This window comes from Anabrus simplex, chromosome 1, assembly GCF_040414725.1.
Source record: "Anabrus simplex isolate iqAnaSimp1 chromosome 1, ASM4041472v1, whole genome shotgun sequence".
In the NCBI taxonomy this organism is placed as follows: Eukaryota; Metazoa; Arthropoda; class Insecta; order Orthoptera; family Tettigoniidae; genus Anabrus; species Anabrus simplex.
This window is the reverse complement of record NC_090265.1, coordinates 566,505,275-566,524,544: the sequence shown is the minus strand read 5'-3', so window position 1 is coordinate 566,524,544 and position 19,270 is coordinate 566,505,275. Positions and strand designations below refer to the sequence as shown.

Sequence of the window (19,270 nt, the reverse complement as noted above, 5' to 3'; positions counted from 1 at the left end):
CTCTAGGTGACGGAATGGGTATTGTGTTTGTCCTAACACATATCTCCATTTATATTAAACACATCACACTACTCACCAACACGGGAATACGCAATAGAGAATATAGTACATCCTCCCCATACGGTTGGCACCAGGAAAAGCATCAGCCGTAAAATTGGGCTTAATCGACAAATAGTGCCGACTTCAAGTAACTGAGAAAAGGCCAAGAAGAAGAGTTCTGGGGTTGATATAATTACATCCCAAATTAATAGTCTGATTTTCGATCTGGTATTGCTAGTGTCCAGACTAGAAAGCCAAGAATAACGGCCGAGAGGATTCGTCGTCCTAATCGCACACCTCATAATCTGCAGGTCTTCGGGCTAAGCAGTGGTGGCTTGGTAGGCCATGGCTCTTCAGGGCTGTTGCGCCATGGGTTTTATTGCTAGTAGTGGCAAATGTACCCGTGCTTCGCTACGGTATGGTACACTGTATACGGATATCGAAGTAAATTCCTGTATATGCAGTGAATAAGATGTTTTATTGCATGTCTCTTAACGTTATCCGAGAAACAATGTAGGCCTAAAGTGTGAGTTGCGGAAGCTCACTTGCCTACTGCCATTCACAATCGAGTTGGGAAGTTTACATTATAATGGCAGATCCCGTTGCCTACTGCGCAGTTCACAATCGATTTGGGGAGTTTTCGTTACAATGGCAGCTCCCTTTCCTACTTCCACACAGATTACAGTTGACGAATTTTTATTATAATAGCAGGCAACTTCCCTACTCCCAGTCAAAATTGAGTTGTGCTGTTATCATTATAATGACAGGCCCCTTTTCCTACTGCCAGCCAGCTTAATGCAAGTCACACCGAGTTGGTGAGTTTCCATTAAAATAGCAGGCCACTATGCCTAATGCCAGTCACATTTTAGATTGGTACATTTGTTTATAATGGCGGGAAACCTTGCCTACAGCCAAACACAATTGGGTAGGGGAGTTTTAAACAAAACTGCATGCTCTCTTGCCTTCTGTAAGTCAAATCGAGAAGGGAATGCCAGTTACACAGGAGTTGTAGAAGGACCCCATTCCTACTGCCAGTCAAAGTCGATGGTTGGGAGTACTGATTACAATAGGAAACACCCCTTTCACGATCCCTACAAATCGACCTCAATGTATATATATATATATATATATATATATATATATATACTGTAGATCGAAATACGGAAGTATACGCATTTTTACAATATTGCAGACCTTCATTTACAAATTAACTGCTGCTAAACTGTACGTAATATCGACAAACATATCGTACCATAAGACGTCGTATTTAGCGGTCTAAGTGGCTGGTCCTATGAAATTTTCTCGTATCTCATCTATTCATGGGTCAGATTGAGTTAGAAACGTTGACTAGAGTGACATTTGGGTAAGGTTGTCTAACAGCGCATTACTTTTCGGATAATTATGTGACAGCTACACACATAAAATTTGGCTCACATATGGCTACTGGGTGGGCCAATGTCCTTGTAGAATTTGATAATTCTATCTTTCCTATAAGTTATTCGAAGTATGAATTATGCGTGGAAAAAGTGAACAATTTACCTACAATCGAGAAACAGAGACAAATCTGACGTGTAAGGGATAGAGATAGGAAAAAATGTCATAGGACCAAAGTTTAGATCACTCCAAATTGAACGAGACTGTGCCTTTCGTTTCGTAATACGACTTACCATTTAGACACCAAGTACCTCGAAAGGAAGCTCTGCACCGTCATTAAAGTTGCCTCCATATTTCGATTCTTTCCGGGGGTAAAAAATAAAAAATGTACACATCTCGTAGTTTTACCGTCGGTTATAGGCTAAAAGCTATAATTTTTCCAAATTTCAATTTTCTAGCTCGTCTTGCTGATAATAAACAAGTACGTTCTCTATTAACTTTTAGTTTCTGTACAGGTAATGAATTGTATGTTCAGTAACGACAGCTAGGCAGGTAAGCAGTCGGTGATTCAGCTGACTTAGCACGTCATATGCTTATCGCACGCCGGCCACCTGACTCGCATAGATAATGGGTAGGGGGACAAAACATAATTTGTATTGTTGTCTTCCGTATTTGGAACACCCTAGCTGGTTTATATGAACTTACACTCTCAAATACAGAAAGGCTGTTACTTTGAAGATAATCTGATAATTGAACAGTTTACTGCCTCGCATTTATAGTTTAGAAACGGTTTACGTGAGTATTATGTATAGAAATATTTAAATACTGAATACAAAATCTTAATTCAAGTTGCCCTGTTGAATGTTTGTTCTTGGAGATCAAGGGCAGGGTGGCCTCGCCTTCCTTGCGAACATTTCCTCTGTGAGCATGAGTTAATGCGAAGTCAATCAGTGTTACTGCAATTTTTCATCGTGATATTGGAAAAGAAATGCTGCTGGATTATCCCTACAATATTATTCCCGAGGATGAAAAATTCAGGAAAATATAAAATTTGCGATAGGTTGAATCTTAAAACTTCCGTTGTGAAACTTCCACGGGGGTATCATGAAGTTCAAAATTCAAACGGGAACCGAATGTTCTATAGAAAATAAGACATTCTTGTATTTTCAATCTCCTCGTACAGAAACGTGTCATACATATTTCACAGTGATATTTCAGTCGATATCTATCGATCACAAATATGTCTGTAGCCAATGATACTGTCTGCCATTTAAGTCATCATGATAATACCGAGCAAGCTGGCTACACGGTTTGGGTTACGTAACTATGAGCTTGCACTTGGGAGATAGTGGGTTCGAACCCCACCGTCGGCATCCCTCACTATGGCTTTCACATCAGGCAAATGCTGCCGGTATATATTAATTAAGGTCTCGGACGCTTCCGTACCAGTCCTAGCCCTATTCTAACCCATCGTCACCATAAGTTCTCTGTGTTGGTGTGAGGTAACAAACAAACAAACAAACAAACAAACAAACAAACAAACAAACAAACAAACAAACAAACAAACAAACAAACAAACAAACAAACAAACAAACAAACAAACAAACAAACAAACAAGAAACAAATAATATCTGTTGATAATGTTCAAGCACTTCAAATAGTGTCGTTATGACTGTGATTAAAAAATGGATAGAGAATCCATGTATATAGAATACTCAGCCCGAAGGCTGGTTGGATCCTCAACAGCCCCACTAACGACTGTCACAGACGGCCTAGGCGTCAATGAAGAGGCTTAGTAGGGATATGAGGAGTGTGGTAGTTTTCCGTTGCTTTCCTCATTGAGCCAGAAGTTACTATTATACACCAGTATTTCAAACCTACTGAAAGGTGCGCACCAACCAACCCTATGAGCGACATTTTCATGCCTTTCATAATAGGGAGCTGAGTAAGTAGTGGCATTACCAGCAATGTTCATATTTCAGAGAATTATATTTTCAAAGCCTAGGATGAGACTGGGAGAGGTCAAGAAAAGTAACAAATTTATTCTAGCCTATACCAGAAGACATAGTGCACTGTGGTAAGCAGTATGTATCAACAAAAGAGACAGAGAAAGTACTTACGAGCACAAAAATGAATAATACGTAGAACGGAATAATAATAATAATAATAGTCTGGGTCCTTGGCCGAAGGTCGTCAGCGTACTGGTCTTCGGTTCAAAGGGATTAACACGTAGAAAGGAATAATAATAATAATAATAATAATAATAATAATAATAATAATAATAATAATAATAATAATAGTCTGGGTCCTTGGCCGAAGGTCGTCAGCGTACTGGTCTTCGGTTCAAAGGGAATAACACGTAGAAAGGAATAATAATAATAATAATAATAATAATAATAATAATAATAATAATAATAATAATAATAATAATAATAATAATAATAATAATAATATAGTCTGGGTCCTTGGCCGAAGGTCGTCAGCGTACTGGTCTTCAATTCAAAGGGCCCTCTGAACTGGAGATGTAACATTTGGATACAGGCACTCGTATTTAAGCATCTTTAAACAGCACCCGAAGGTGTTGGGATTCGATCCAGCAAACATGAGAATAAGCGATGAGTACCTATTCATTTACATCATGCGGCCAATCACACACAAAAATCTTATAAATAAAGTTGTTCGTGTCTGTTTGTCTGTTTGTTTGTTTGTTTGTTTGTTTGTTTGTTCCACCATCACGTCGAAACGGCTGGATAGATCTCAACCAAACTTCATATTTAGAGTCTACTCACCCCGGGGAAGGTTTCGATATGCATATCATTTTAAAATCTTTGAAAAGACGGGGGTTTTATAGGAAAAATATAAAAATAATAGGCTAATATAGGCAAAATATCGAATTTGTCGTATAAGGAAGAGACAAAGCTCAATTTAATCCTCTTGACGCAAAGAACAAAACTCGGTGAGCCCTACGGGCCCGAAAACCATGTTTTAAGGCCCTAAAACCAACCGTTACGGAGATATTGGCACCACACTACCTCTGCTCTAGGAATCGGATAAAGAAATGAACTGCCGTAACCATGGCAACGTCAACTCCAGGATTCTAGAGCAGTGAGATTATGTATGAACGTTTGGGCATAGCTGCCAACCAAAATTGGTACAAATAAGACTTAATATCTGGAAAAAATATACTGTTGTGTAAGGCACTCATAGGACTCCTTTGGGCGAGGATGGAAAGTATAAAAATCTTACTATATATAGAAATGGAAGTGTGTGTGTAAATGACACATCTCCTCCTAAACCACTGGAGCAATTTCAACCAATCTTGGTACACGTATTACTTACTATCGGGAGACGATCACTGTGGGGGGTAAGCCATCCCTAGCGCCCTTAAGGGAGAGGGTCAGGGGGGGGTAGTTACAATAATAATAGAGAATAGTGTCGAATTCATAGTTTTCGGGGTCACTGAGTTGAAAAGTAATACTCTAGAATTTTTAAAAGTCCAGTCCCCTTTTAGGTGGGGAACAAAGGATGGGTGAGATATAGAAATAATTAAAAACAGTTTCGAATCCATAGATTTCAGGGTCTCTGAGATGAATAGTATTACTCCGGATTTTTGCAAGTCCAAGTGGGGAGCGAAGGGGGTGAGATATAAAATTAATCGAAAAACTACATATAAAAATCTTATCTTCTTCTTCTTACTATATATAAAAACTGATGTATGTGTGCGTGGGTGTGTGGGTGTGGGTGTGTAAATGACACATCTCCTCCTAAACGACTGGAGCAATTTCACCAAACTTGGTACACTTATCAATTAGTATCAGGAGACAAACCGCGTGATGGTAAGACACCCCTAGCACCCTTATGGGCAGGGGGCGAGGGGGGTGGTATAAAAATAATCTAGAATATTATCGAATCCATAGTTTTCGTGGTAGCTGAGATAATTAGTGACACTCCGATTTTTTTAAAATTCATGTTCAGCCCCCTTTGGGGTGTGGGTGAGGGGGAGTGAGATATAAAAATAATCGAAAACAGTGCCGAATCTACAATTTTCTGGGCCACTGAGATGAATGATGACAATCCAGATTTTATATCTCTTAGTGGTGGTGGGCGGGAGGGGGGCAGTTTCATTGACAGTTGAAATCCTGTACATCGTATCTATAGTGCGACGGCTAAATACATATAGTTATCGCTTATTAATTTTTGGCAGGATCAAATACTTCCCAGTCGATTCGAGCTTCCATAAGGACGAAGTTTTACTCGAAAATTAAATAATCTAAAACTTGAAATCAAACAAATCTAAATAATTTTAAAACTACATAATAGGTCATAACATACCAATCTGAAAGTCAAAAAGGAATTCTATAAAAATTCACATCACACATAACTAACTGGTAATGCAAATCTTAAAGGTAAATATTCAGAAACTATCCGGGCAACGCCGGGTACTACAGCTAGTATTTCAATAAAGTGGCCAGAGAACATCAATTCAGTGGATGTCTCTGTTCACAGTGGCAATCCTTAATCTCACGACTTTATATTTTCGGTATGTGCTGGAAATGCTTCATATTTTAAGTATCCATGGCTTGCGTGACTGCCGAGCAAATTGGCTGCGTGGTTTGGACCGTGTAACTGTTGGCTCGAATTCGAGGGATGGTAGGTTTGAACTCGGGGGCTGGGTGTATGCCGTCCTCAACATATTCATCACAGGTAGCCCTATCCTCACAGACGCACAGATCACTTATAGGCGTCAACGAGAAAGACCTTGGTCCTCGGAGGCCATATGCCATTTTTTTAATAGTTCGGTTTGGCAATATCTAAATGGAGACCTATCAAAGGTAATACTGGGCCAATCTCAAAGTTGAGTAAGTTTCAACGTTCTGTAGTGCTGTCTATGAAAGGATATCTCATCCTAACAGCCGGCCCCGCAGTGTAGGTGTAGCGTGCTTGCCACTTACCCGGAGGCCCCGAGTTCGATTCCCGGCTAAGTCAGGTATTTTTACCGGGATCTGAGGGCTGGTTCGAGGTCTACTGAGTCTACGAAATAACAATTTTGGAGCTACTGACGGTGAGATAGCGACCCCGGTCTAGAAAGCCAAGAATAACGGCCGAGTGGACACGTCGTTCTGACCACATGACACCTCGTAATCTGCAGGCGTACGGGCTGAGCAGCGGTCACTTCGTAGGCCATGGCCCTTCGGGGCTGTTGCGCCATGGGGTTTGGTCTGGTTTTGATTTTTCTCGCCCTAACAATGACAAACGTTTTCCTGCGAAGAAAAGTATCCAGAGGTCTGGATCAACTCTCTTGATGATGATGATGATGATGACATATCACTCTATCTCATTGTTAAATGATCTTCTAGATAGCACTGCGGAATATTCGGTCTTCAGATGATAAACTTTCTACTATATTTCAAGAAAGTTCTGTTTGTTAAGGAACTGACGCACAATAATGTGATTTATGAAAGCCACGGGCAGATGTCTGATTAAGGACGATCAAGTGATATAACGAGGAAAAATAGGAAAGTTGCAATGTTCATAACTGTGTGCACGACAGCATTCAGTTCGATGTGTTACGAAAGTGAGGAGAAGGATAAGACTGTTGCAAATCATGTATTAATAACGTTATTAGTATTACGTTCCATTAAGTATTCTTACGGTTTGCAGAGACGATGAGGTGCCGGAATTTTGTCCCGGAGAAGGTCTTTTAACGTGGTAGGGCATCTAGGCACCTTCAAATACTATCGGACTGAACCCTCCAACTTGAGCTCAAAATGTCAGGGCCCTTCTGTCTGAGCCACCCAGCCAGGCTGTCACAAATAATTCACCCGTTATATGTCCGGCTCCATGGCTAAATGGTTAGTGTGCTGGCCTTCGGTTCAGAGGGTCCCGAGTTCGATTCTCGACCGTGTCGGAGATTTTAACCTAACCTTAAATGGTTAATTCCCTTGGCTCGGGGACTGGATATTTGTGCTGTCCCCAACATTCCTGCAACTCACACACCACACATAACACTATCGTCCACCACAATAACACGCAGTTACTTACACATGGCAGATGCCGTCCACACTGGAGGGTCTGCCTTACAAGGGCTGCATCCGGCTAGAAACAGCCATACGAAATTATTTCAATCAATCTTACTGCTACTGCTATGGAAAAATTCTCACACTTTTCCTAAATTGTCGGCACTTGGCAGGGGATTGCAAACAAGTGGGACAAGCAGATGTGTATTTACTTCTGAAACACACTGTATTACGTTTTATGTTCGTCACCCTCTATATAACTCAAGTTATAAAGCGCATAACAGCGGAGTGGGGGTGGAAGTGCGTGACAGCCGAGAGGCACAGTCAAAGACTTCTTACTAAGACGGCCACGATTCGAATCCCGGTCAATGCACTTGGGGTTGTTGAAGTGAAAAGTCACATCTGTATGGTTAGGCCACGTACAAATTAGACGTTCCGTGACTCCGATCACGACATAAACTCTCTTAAAACTACAGCCTAGCTTGATTTGCTCTTTTACAGCACATGGCAGCTGCGAAACTCCAGTTGTTTGCCACGTTCGAGTTTCGATTTCCAATTTCAACAGCAAGGGGTTGTTTACCTAAGCGGCGTTTTCCGTGACTCTCACCCTCTTTTACACAAATGATATACAGTTAAACACACAAACACATAAATAAGTGTCACTTCCCTCTTTCGCAACATTCTGCCTCGAAGAAGGGAATGATTAAGTTTAACAAAACCTGTACTTTCACACTAGTTTGTTCTCTCTTAAAAACCTGGATGACAAAGTCTACATGCTTCACCTACCTTAAGACTTTCCTGCACCATGTCAACACATACAGCTTCTTGTATTTGTACAGCCACCGCCAGTTCAAACAAGCGACCATTCCTTTTCTTATCATCTTCACCGCTATTCAGAGCCATCTGCATTACGAGTGTAGTACACGATGCAGAGTTCAAAGTAAACGATGGTAGCAAACAGAGTAGATTTATTTACACCTCCAAAATACTTTAAAAATTACATCAATCGCAGTCGAAGTGTTGTTCTTTTCTCGGTCGTTAATTGGGGGATAGTATTACTTCAGTTAGGTTAAATAATGTTGAAGTAACGTGGAATGAGCTATTTTATTAAACCAGTATATTTACAAAGTGTATTCTTCGCGAAGATATTCAATAAATATTCTTTTAGCACTCTGAACTCATATACAGCAAACACGAAAAAATCCTTCAACAAACGAATGATACCTGAGCTCCTTGCTAATACCGTATTGCCGAATTATTTTCTTTTAAAATTTAAAATTAACGCACTTAACACGCACACTCACTACACTTTTTTCACTTCAATATTTTACGCAAATCCCACAAGTTTGATACTAATATTTTTTATTGTACGTTAGTAGATACAATACACTACAGTGTGTCGGCGGGCGTATTACTTCCCAGTGAGGGCAGCACGCCTTGCCGGTCGTACGGTCAGCTAACTACTGGCACATTAAGCGCCTATGACACAATAGCCGGTGCAGTACACCTCTCGCACAACTAATTAGGACATTGCTCACAAACTGATTAGTCGGCCCGATGCAGACACGGTACACAACACTTTATTTAAATATACATCCGTAATGTCCTCATCAGAACTCCACCACTTTAACGGACGGCCTTCATCCAAAAACTGAGGACACTGGTCAAAATAGGCTTAATAATTAATGTATTATTTAGACAGATTCCTGTCTAAAAATATATGAAAAACAATATCAATAAACCTAAAGTCATGATCCACACAACCCACGATGCGCCTTAGGCCTCTCAAACGGCTGTCTAATCAGAAAGTGAATAGATATTGCTGAGTAATGTGTTCAGCCTAGCGATTTCCTCGAGCACATTAGGCTAGAAATAGTTCACAGAAGGCCGAGCTGAGTGGCTCAGACGGTTGAGGCGCCGGCCTTCTGACCCCAACTTGGCAGGTTCGATCCTGGCTCAGTCCTGTTGTATTTGAAGGTGTTCAAATATGCCAGCCTCGTACGGGTAGATGTACTGGCACGTAAAACAATTCCCGCGGGACAACATTTCCGGAACCTCGGCGTCTCCGAAAACCGTCAAAGTAGTTAGTGGGAAGTAAACAATAACACTCTTCTTATTATTATTATTATTATTATTAAATAATGAAGGATGTACCAATATTCAAACAGTGGAAACAATCTAGAGATACTGCATGTTATTTACAACTGTTACTAACTTACATAGTAAACACATCACTGTCAAAAGTTCAAGTACTTACTATGTGCATAGATGCTGCGCACATTATAATGTTTGTGCAGGGATCTCAAAGTAATACGTTACTGGTACTAAACCAACTAATTCAGTAATTAGCAAAAATAGTTGGCGAGCTAGTTGGCCGTGCAGTTAGGGTCGCGTAGCTGTGAGCTTGCTTTTGAGAGATGGTGAGTTCGAATCCCACCGTCAGCAGCCCTGAAGATGGTTTCCCGTGATTTCCTATTTTCACATCAGGCCAATGCTGGGACTGTAACTTAGTTAAGACCACGGCCGCTATCTTTCCGATCTCACTCCTTTCCCATTCTTGTGTTGCCGAAAACCTTGAATGTGTCAGTGCGACGTTAAACCACTAGGAAAATTTAAACAGTTTGTGGGATGGAAAGAAGAATATTGCCCACCCTTACAATCTGCACATATTGGAGTCTCCCCCGCAGAAGGCCAAGTGTGGGCGACTGCTATTGGGCAGGGTATCCCAGGAACATACTAGAGGACAGTGTGCAATACCTTTGATCATACATACATTCTGCAATCTGAAGAATTGCCCGGCTGAGTGGCTCAGACGGTAGAGTGCTGGTCTTCTCAGCCCAAGAGTATGGGTTCGATCCTAGCTCATACCACCAGTATTTGAAGGCGGTCAAATCGGCAACCTAGTGTTGGTAGATATAACGACACGTAAAATAACTGCAGGACAAAATTCCGGTACGAAAGCGTCTCGAAAATCCGTAAAAATTAGTAGTTTTAGGACGCAAAACAGTAACATTCTTCTTATCCTTCGTTTGAGAAATTGCACTAAAATATTTAACAGAATGGAATATAATTACTAATTAGAGAACAGAGTCATGTTTTCCATCATGACACTGCGTCTTTAGTCACTGCACTAAGTTATCCTACACTAACGTTATTTCATTGCCACAAAGAACTTTGATGATTTTTTCGTCTTAACGTTGGATAATTCTTTTTTGAATTTTGGAGAAGTTCGTCTCAAGTCAAGGAAGGAATGGATAATAGCTTATGTTATAAGTAAGAATCTTTTTCCTGAGGACGAGCCGCTAGAGACATATTCAGTTAAAGTGAGCGTACCAAGAGAGAGAGAGAGAGAGAGAGATAGGGAGAGAGAGAGAGAGAGAGAGAGAGAGAGCACTGAAGAACACAATGATGATAGAAATGTCAAGCGGATTTGCTTCGAATTGACCTTTCGCATCAAAACGGTGTGCGCAGTAGAGATAGCAAGCTTTATGCCATTCTAAACGAGTGTACAATCCATTTTACAGCAACATTTATTGTCAGCCGTAGAAGAGAACAATAACTAAACGTTTGTACTGAAGGACTAGGATAACATTTCTGGACAATAACAGAATAAACGTGATTGTTTTACAATCAAATTCACATTGGAGGCAAATGAAAACAGCGTCTCATGCATACCAATGGTGAAGAAATGTTTTATATTACCAATTACCTTTCAGCTTCAAGTTCATTTGTGTTTATATCACAGATTTACAAACGTAATTTCCCTTCCTGCGATTGATGAAACAAGTTAGTCCAGCTCTTTAACAAAATAGTCAGCGTTGTAGTCTTCAGACCGCTGGGGTTTTGGGTTCGTTTCTTGGTCGAGTCATGCGATTTAAATCACGTGTGGTTAATTCCCGTGGTATAGATAAGTTATATTCCAAACATACCTTCAAGAATACACTTCCCTACACTATAATGACGCCCAATTTACATCCCACAGCAAAAAACCGAAAATCCTCACCAACCCTCACCAGAGATTTTGCCTTTCAAGGTCAGCACCCTTTTGCAAAAAAAAAAATAAAAATAAATAAAAAGCAAGAAAGTTCGCGGATTTGACAGAAAATCAATAGTAAAGAGAAAATGGTAGAAAACTGTTCTGATTTTTCTATAAACCCCCAGTCTGTTCAGAGATTTTAAAATCATATACCTATCTAAACATTCCCCTGGTTGAGTATACTCTAAATATGAAGTATGGTCGAGATCTATCCAGTCGTTTCGCCGTGATGGTGGAACAAACGGACAGATATCTGAAAAATTGGCAAAAAAGAAAAAAACCGAAATTACAGACAGCGGACCCCCAACTTTATTTATATAGATGAATAAGGAGGTGACTGCATTGCTAAATCAAATTGGCTAGAAAAAGGGACTACTAATCCTGTTTCTAAAATAAATTATTGAATTACAGGAGAACTATAGGAATGAATATTGTTTGGTGCATTAAGAATACGTCATCGTCATTATCGGCCATTACAGAGAACTATAGCATTATGGATGCAAGGAGGTATTGCTAGTATGATGTAGTAGAAGGTAAAAATTATAAATAACTCAGTAATTAAGTTGAAAATCCTTACGACACCGTAAGCAAAATGAGGAAGACTTTTTTTAGAATTTACTTTACGTCGCACCGACACAGATAAGTCTTACGGCGACGATGGGATAGGAAAGGCCTAGGAGTGGGAAGGAAGCGGTTGTGGCCTTAATTAAGGTACAGCCCCAGAATTTGCCAGGTGTGAAAATGGGAAAACATGGAAAACCATCTTCAGGGCTGCCGACAGTGGAGTTCAAACCCACTATCCCCGGATGCAAGCTTATACCTGCGCGTCTCTAACCACACGGCCAACTCACCCGACAATGAGTAATTAAACGTGTTTGTAGCATATATTAAGAATATCTAATCACCATTATCGGCTCTTACAGACAACTGCTGAGGATTATGAGTGCAAGGAGGCCCCACGTCACTGTGGGTGTAGGGATATCACACGTCTCATTAACATCTTGGTGATGATGGTTAGACGTTTACACGCCTTTAAAGTGAACGAGCCTCCACGAATTTTGTTGTGGCAGGGATGATACAATGAATAGCTGGCTGAAGGAAGAATCTCTCTGATCCAACATATGAACAGCTCGTTGAGGGTCTGGTCATGGAAGGAATTTCTTCGTTACATAAATGGATACTTGTCTAAGAATTTGCCTTGAAGGACATCCATTCAGTACAGTTGGGTAAGTCGACCCGAAGCGGTGTGACACTGAAAAACATTGATAATAATGGCCTGTGGCCTTAGGAGAATCCTGGTGCAGGTCTTTCAGGTTGAAGCCGTATAGGCGACCTGCGCGTCTATGAGCATTGGGCCCTAGCTGAGATGAATTATAATACACACACACACCCAGCCCGCGAGCCATTAGAATTAACCAATGAAAGTTAAAATCCCTGACCCGGCCGGGAATCGAACCGAGGACCACCTGGACCAAAGACCAGCACGCTAACCATTTAGCCATGGAGCCGGTCATTAAAAACATTGATTTGTTAAGTTAAATCACCCTTTAGATAATCTGCTGTGTCACTTCTTCTTCTTCTTAGCCTTTTCCCAATTACCTGGGGTCGGCACTTTGCATGGATTCGGCCTAATTTCACGGCCAGATACCTTTCCCGACGCGAAGCCTAGGGGGTTTTGTATTGAGGTATTTTGTTGTGTGATGTGTAGTACGTAAATGAAAATGTGTATTAAGACGAACACAAACACCCAGCCCCAGAGATAGGGGAATTAACAGACGTGGTTAAAATTCCCAACCTGCCCGGGATATGAACCCAAGGTCCTTTGAACAGAAAGCCACTATGTTGACCGCTCAGACAAGGAAATGGACTTCTTCTGTATCATTATGCAAAGTTAGTTTACCACCGGATCAACAGAGGTTGAGAGCTCATTGCTTTCTTTCTATACTAGTGCCTACTATTACTAGTGCTTGAATCACAACCACCGCAACCACCACCTTCGATTCTTGAGTAAATAAACACTGCCTCATAAATTTCCCTTATACTGGAATATTATTAAAAAATACTAGAGGCCTGGTTTCATCAACGTGGGTTAATTAAACTGTAACTTTGCATTTGTTAACTTCGGCTTAATACACCTAGCTAACTAACTAGTTAACTAACACCATATTAACCCTCTCTGGAAACAGCTACCGTAGCAATCAAGGAGGCTGTGTCTGAACATTAGAGGTTATGAACCTATCTGTGTCAGTGCGGCGTAAAGCCAATTGTAAAAAAAAAAAATGTAACCAACAAATTTTTGAAAAATTAGATTTCAGTGGAAATAGGGTGTATCATCACGCCTCTGTGTTGTGGTATATCTTACATATTCACTTTAAGCAGGTTTACAGCCAGCAGAACTTTGTCCTCCATGGTGCAAGGCTGGAACAGTCAAGATGATAAAAAGTGCTCGTGTTGGTTCATCATCAGCTGAAATAGATAATTTAAATAAAGGCCACAGACGAAATGACATCTATACTTTGAAATATTTTCTTGACATTTTTTGTTATTGTTTTTATTTTTGTTATTACACTAATGTTATTTGCTATAATTTTTGTTTCAAGTGCGTGTACAGGATTTGTCTTCTGTTATATACAAACGTAAGACATATTTGCATGATATTTTCCACTGTATCACTTACAATTCACACTTTATTTTAAAAACGAAAAACAAGTTGTTTTGATAGATGAAATCATGTGCACACTTGCATAAGTAATTAATTCAAGTAGTGTATACCATGAAAAAAAAAATAATGTTCCTCTCCCCTGAATAATTACTAATTTGTTGTTTACATCCTTATTCCGGGGAGATCTATTAATGAGCAGTCAATAAGTAAGGGGACAAAAGATGATGTAGGTCTACTTCGCAATGAATGTTCACTTCCATAAATATGTAAGGAAAATTAGAACCCTAGCTTCAACCGAACCAATCTTAATAATTTATCCACGAGACACGTACCTGTTTACCATAGCGCTGAAGTATGGAAAGTTACAAGCACCGGCTACTAGAGGAAGGGCGGAAGCTGCGAGCTGTATACATTACACGGTGAGGGACTTCTTTGATGAGCTCCTCTCATAAGCGAATGGGGAGATGTAGTGAGGGGAAAACATGAAAATGAAAGAGAAATATTATTCCCACATTACGAAAGGTAAGAAGGGTTGGGGCCCTAAAAGGTACCCTGAGGAAGAGAAATTGACTAAAATGAGTTTCACGGCACATGGAGTGTGCTTGATGTTAGTCAGGAGAATCTGCGACAGGTTTTCTTTTTCAAGAGAAAACATTAGTTGAGTAGCCACATAGGCGGGACAGATATAGGGGAGAATCATCTGATAGGATCAATGTTTAAATGTACTACGAGCACGCTAGAGACTCCGGTCTTGATTTCCTGTTATCGCGATTATATTACTGCCAATCAGAACGTGCAAGTTAGACAGTTGACTATCGAAGAGCGAAGTGACTAGAAGTAGCATATCAGGGAAGATTCAGCTTCAAGATGCTCGTGACTTGATATCAAGATCATAGCCAGAAAACTTCGGTTTTACAAGGAATCCGAACCACACGGACGTGAGATTCAGTTTCGAAAATCTCATATGCATTGGCCGCGACCAAGCAGTGGCCACAATAATAATATTTAATAATAATATTTAATAATAATAACAATAATAATAATAATAATACCGAGCGAGATGGCCGTGCGGTTAGGGTCCGCAGCTGTGAACTTGCATTCGGAAAATAATGGATTCGAATGCCACTGTCGGCAGCCCTGCAGATCGTTTTCCGTGGTTTCCCATTCCCACACCATCCCTCCACCGCCGTAAACCCTCGATGAGTTAGTGAGACGTTAAACAAGTAGCAATTATTATTATTATTATTATTATTATTATTAATTTATTTATTTTATTCTCGTTTAGGGTTATGAAATCCTACGTCAAGTAACTATAAGGCATTTCTGGAAGCTTTTTTTGCAGCCCCAAAACGTTGCATTCTTTCTCTGGCCGCCTGTCTTCTCTCTTCTGTCCAGCCGCTATTCTGTTTTTGCTCATCGCGGAAGCCCTTACAGTTGTTGATCACAGATCTGTATTTTGATCAGTTAGAGATGTCCTTCTGATTCAGTCCCATGCTCTTGAGGTCCTTCCTTACTTCCTTGAACCATTTATCCGAGACGTTAGGTCCGTTATAAAACACATTAAAAATCTGCTTCGTTACTCGGGTTGCATCCATTATTATTATTAATATTATTATTATTATTATTATTATTATTATTATTATTATTATTATTTCCGGCTCCATGGCTAAATGGTTAGCGTGCTGGCCTTTGGTCACAGGAGTCCCGGGTTCGAATCCCGGCACGGTCGGGAATTTTAACCATCATTGGTGAATTTCTCTGGCACGGGGGGCTGGGTGTATGTGTCGTCTTCATCATCATTTCATCCAAGACTTGCACCTGGCGAGCCGAACATGTCCTACGACACTCCAGGCTCTATGAAGGAGTATTGAAAGAAGAAGAAGAAGGAAGAGAGAGAGAAAGAAAGAAAGAAAGAAAGAAAGAAAGAAAGAAAGAAAGAAAGAAACAAACAAACAAACAAACAAACAACGTTACCGAAGAGTAAATACGAGCCCCCTGGTCCTCAGTAGGCCTAAACGACAAAGAAGAAGATTATGATTCATATTATTATTTTGTTCGAAAAGACAATAATTATTTGGCCTAATAATGTTTAAAGTACACAAATAGATGACGATGTTTGTTGTTTAAAGGGGCCTAACGCCTAGATCATCGTCCCCTTATGGTACGAGGTGCAACGAAATGAATTGATAATTAAAAGTTCAAAATGTATTCCCTGACTAGAATCTAAAATGAATGATGATGAAAAATTAGCATGAATCCAAAACAATCAGTGGATCCAATTATTCACAATGCCTTATCTTCTGAGATGATGTTTGTTGTCCAAAGGGGTCCAAAATCCAGGTCACCAGCCCCTCATAATAGTACTAATCACTGGTAAAGCAGAACCATGGTGTTCCTCCCATAATGGTACTCATCACAGGTAACGTAAACTCGTGGTGTTCCTCACACGGATAATGTACAGCCATGGTATGTCACACATAAGTTAATGGCACCACTTAAAGCTAACACAGACCCATGGCGTTTCTGACATAAGTGCACCAATGACAACACACAAATAGATAAGTGAAACATTGATATACAGAATGTAACAATAATGTACTCCCAAACTTTCACAACAAATTCTTTACACGTAGAAGAAGAAAATATGTTATACAGACGTGGGTCCAGAAACGCCTTATTTCCATGTTAGAACTTATCTTCTACAAGTCTACGTAGTGCATTTATTATAGGAAACACACAGGAACGGAACGTACCAGAATACCACGTGAAACACTTTCTTACATGAAATGTTCAAAGTGGCCTCCGACATATATCAACCCGCCGTCGCACTGAATCCCGGATGCGCTGATGTATTGTTGGACGGCGGGTTGATATATGTCGGAGGGCATTTCGAAAACTTCATGTAAGAAAGAGTTCCAAGCGGTATTCTGGTACGTTCTATTCCTGTGTGCTTCTATGGTTAATGTACCATGCACAGTACTAGAAAATGGGTTCTAAAATGGAAATAAAGCCTTTCACAACCCTTTTCCATATAACATATTTTTTCTTCTACGTATGAGGAATGTGTCCTGAAAGTTTGGCCGTACATTATTGTTACACCCTCTATATATAAGAATATTTTTTACACTCTGAAGTAATGACTTTTAATGCCGGGAGTATCCGAGGACAAATTCGGCTCGCCAGATGCAGGTCTCTTCATTTGACTCCCGTAGGTGACCTGCGCATCGTGATGAGAATGAAATGATGATGACGACGACACAAATACCCAGCCCCCGTGCTAGCGGAATTAACCAACGATGGTTAATTGGTTCCATGCCTGGAATCGAACCGGAGATCCGTGTGACCATTTAGCCACGGAGCCGGACTCTGAAGTTATACAATGGTTTATGGTAACTATGACCTCGACAGTGTCCACGTAAGCGCAGTGCGGCTGTTGATAACTATTTCCGTGATTGCTTTTGACCAAGCAAGTGCTTCGCATAGCCGTGTTCGTAAATAAATACATTTAAAGGGTTAAAATATCTTGAATATCAGCACCGAGATCAGGGGGTTGTGGAATTCGTCTCATAATAATCGACGTTATCATAACATTCCCTACAGAACATACAGGCCTACAGGTTTGGAAAATAATGTACAGTACTTATAGCCTACTTCAGTTCATACTGTAAATACCTACTTGCACAAAGCATAATACAGGTCTAATATTTAAATATTAAATTTTTGAAATGAACTAACAACACAGCAGAATAGAAAAAATGAGTAAACATCGCGTAAAATGGAAACGTCCTCTAAATATAAATATAAACAATTTTTTTCTTAAAATGAAAATATCCACCTGTTACCATTTCTAGATGGATGCAGCATCTTTGCATCTGGTTCCTGTTACGGGATAACACAAAATGCAGTTTCAAGTGAAGTCACAATTTCATTTATTTTTGTGACGGTATGGAAGTTGATGAGGTGCTGAGTAATGACATTCGGAGCACGACTAGAGCACCGGGATGTTACTAAAGGTGCTATTCATTGGGCTAGTCATGCTGCAATAGCACATTCTTGCTCAATTGGGAAAATAATACCTAGTTGCCTCACTCGTCATCTTGATTGGTATACCTTATTATGGCGCAGTTTTCGGCTATGGCAGTTATCCTAGATTAGTCCGAACCGTCCGCTGATTGCGTAGCGTAGTGGTCTTCAGTACAGAGGGTGCTGGGTTCGATTCTCAGTAGTACTGGGGATTTTAGCCGTGTATTTTAACCTCCATGTTCGTCTCAATTCTTATACACATAAACAAGCACCACAGACACACTTTCGGAAGAGAATGCATACCTCCATGAAAAGTTGACGTCAGGAAGGGCAGCCGGCAGTGAAACTTGCCCAAGTCGATACCTTGTTCCAACCTCAACTAATTGGGAAAATATTCGAAGAAGAAGAGAATAATAAGTCGAAGATGAAGAAGAAGTGCTAGGAAGACTATCCCTAAATAATATTAAGGTATCCCCTACTATCAAAGTGAAATATTCGTTTTCTTAAGAATACTAGGCTTAGGTATGAACTGTTTGCGAATTTTGGCTAAAGAAGTGCTGTGCAATCAGAAAAAGAGCCGGCGATGAGAGTCTTTTCATTACGGAGCATAGATAAGCCCACAGAGCAGCGGTGCGTGACAGTGTGCGAGGACTCAGGGGTAGGAGATAAGGGGGAACTAAATAACATGGTAGAAAATGTACCAAACTGGAGGAAATACTTCTCGATAAACAAGTCGCGTGTTTATGCCGAGTCGCTTGTAAACGTGATGTAAGATCATTTCCATTCCCCCTAACAGACGGAGGGTGAATGTTTCATGAAGGGTTGGGCTTGGGTTGCTTTATGAGGCTGGCATCTAGACACCATGTTAAAACAGCTAAATACAGTACTGCTGGGCTTATATCACAATAATACGGAGTGAATTTCGATTTAGATCGTACGATCTTTACAATTACATTAATTTCGACACTGATAAGGGAAAGTTTCTGAGAGGATAAAAAATTAAGGTTCCAATTGAGGCGTTTCTTTCTTCTTCTGTTTATACCGCCCTTACAGCAGGGGTCGTGGGTGCGAACTGTAATCGGAGGGATGTAATCACTATTTTGTATTTCTGACCCCGTG

General features: G+C 40.3%; 1 protein-coding gene across 1 annotated transcript in view; it reads right to left on the bottom strand.

Annotated features, from left to right (window-relative positions):
- LOC136857150 (rhotekin) overlaps positions 1-8,277 on the bottom strand; it is a 471,474-nt gene extending 463,197 nt beyond the window's left edge. Inside the window, exon 1 of the mRNA XM_067135570.2 lies at positions 8,217-8,277. Coding sequence (XP_066991671.1) covers positions 8,217-8,237 — 21 coding nt within the window. The 5' untranslated portion in view covers positions 8,238-8,277. The remainder of the gene's footprint in view (positions 1-8,216) is intronic.
- Positions 8,278-19,270: the final 10,993 nt, after the last annotated feature.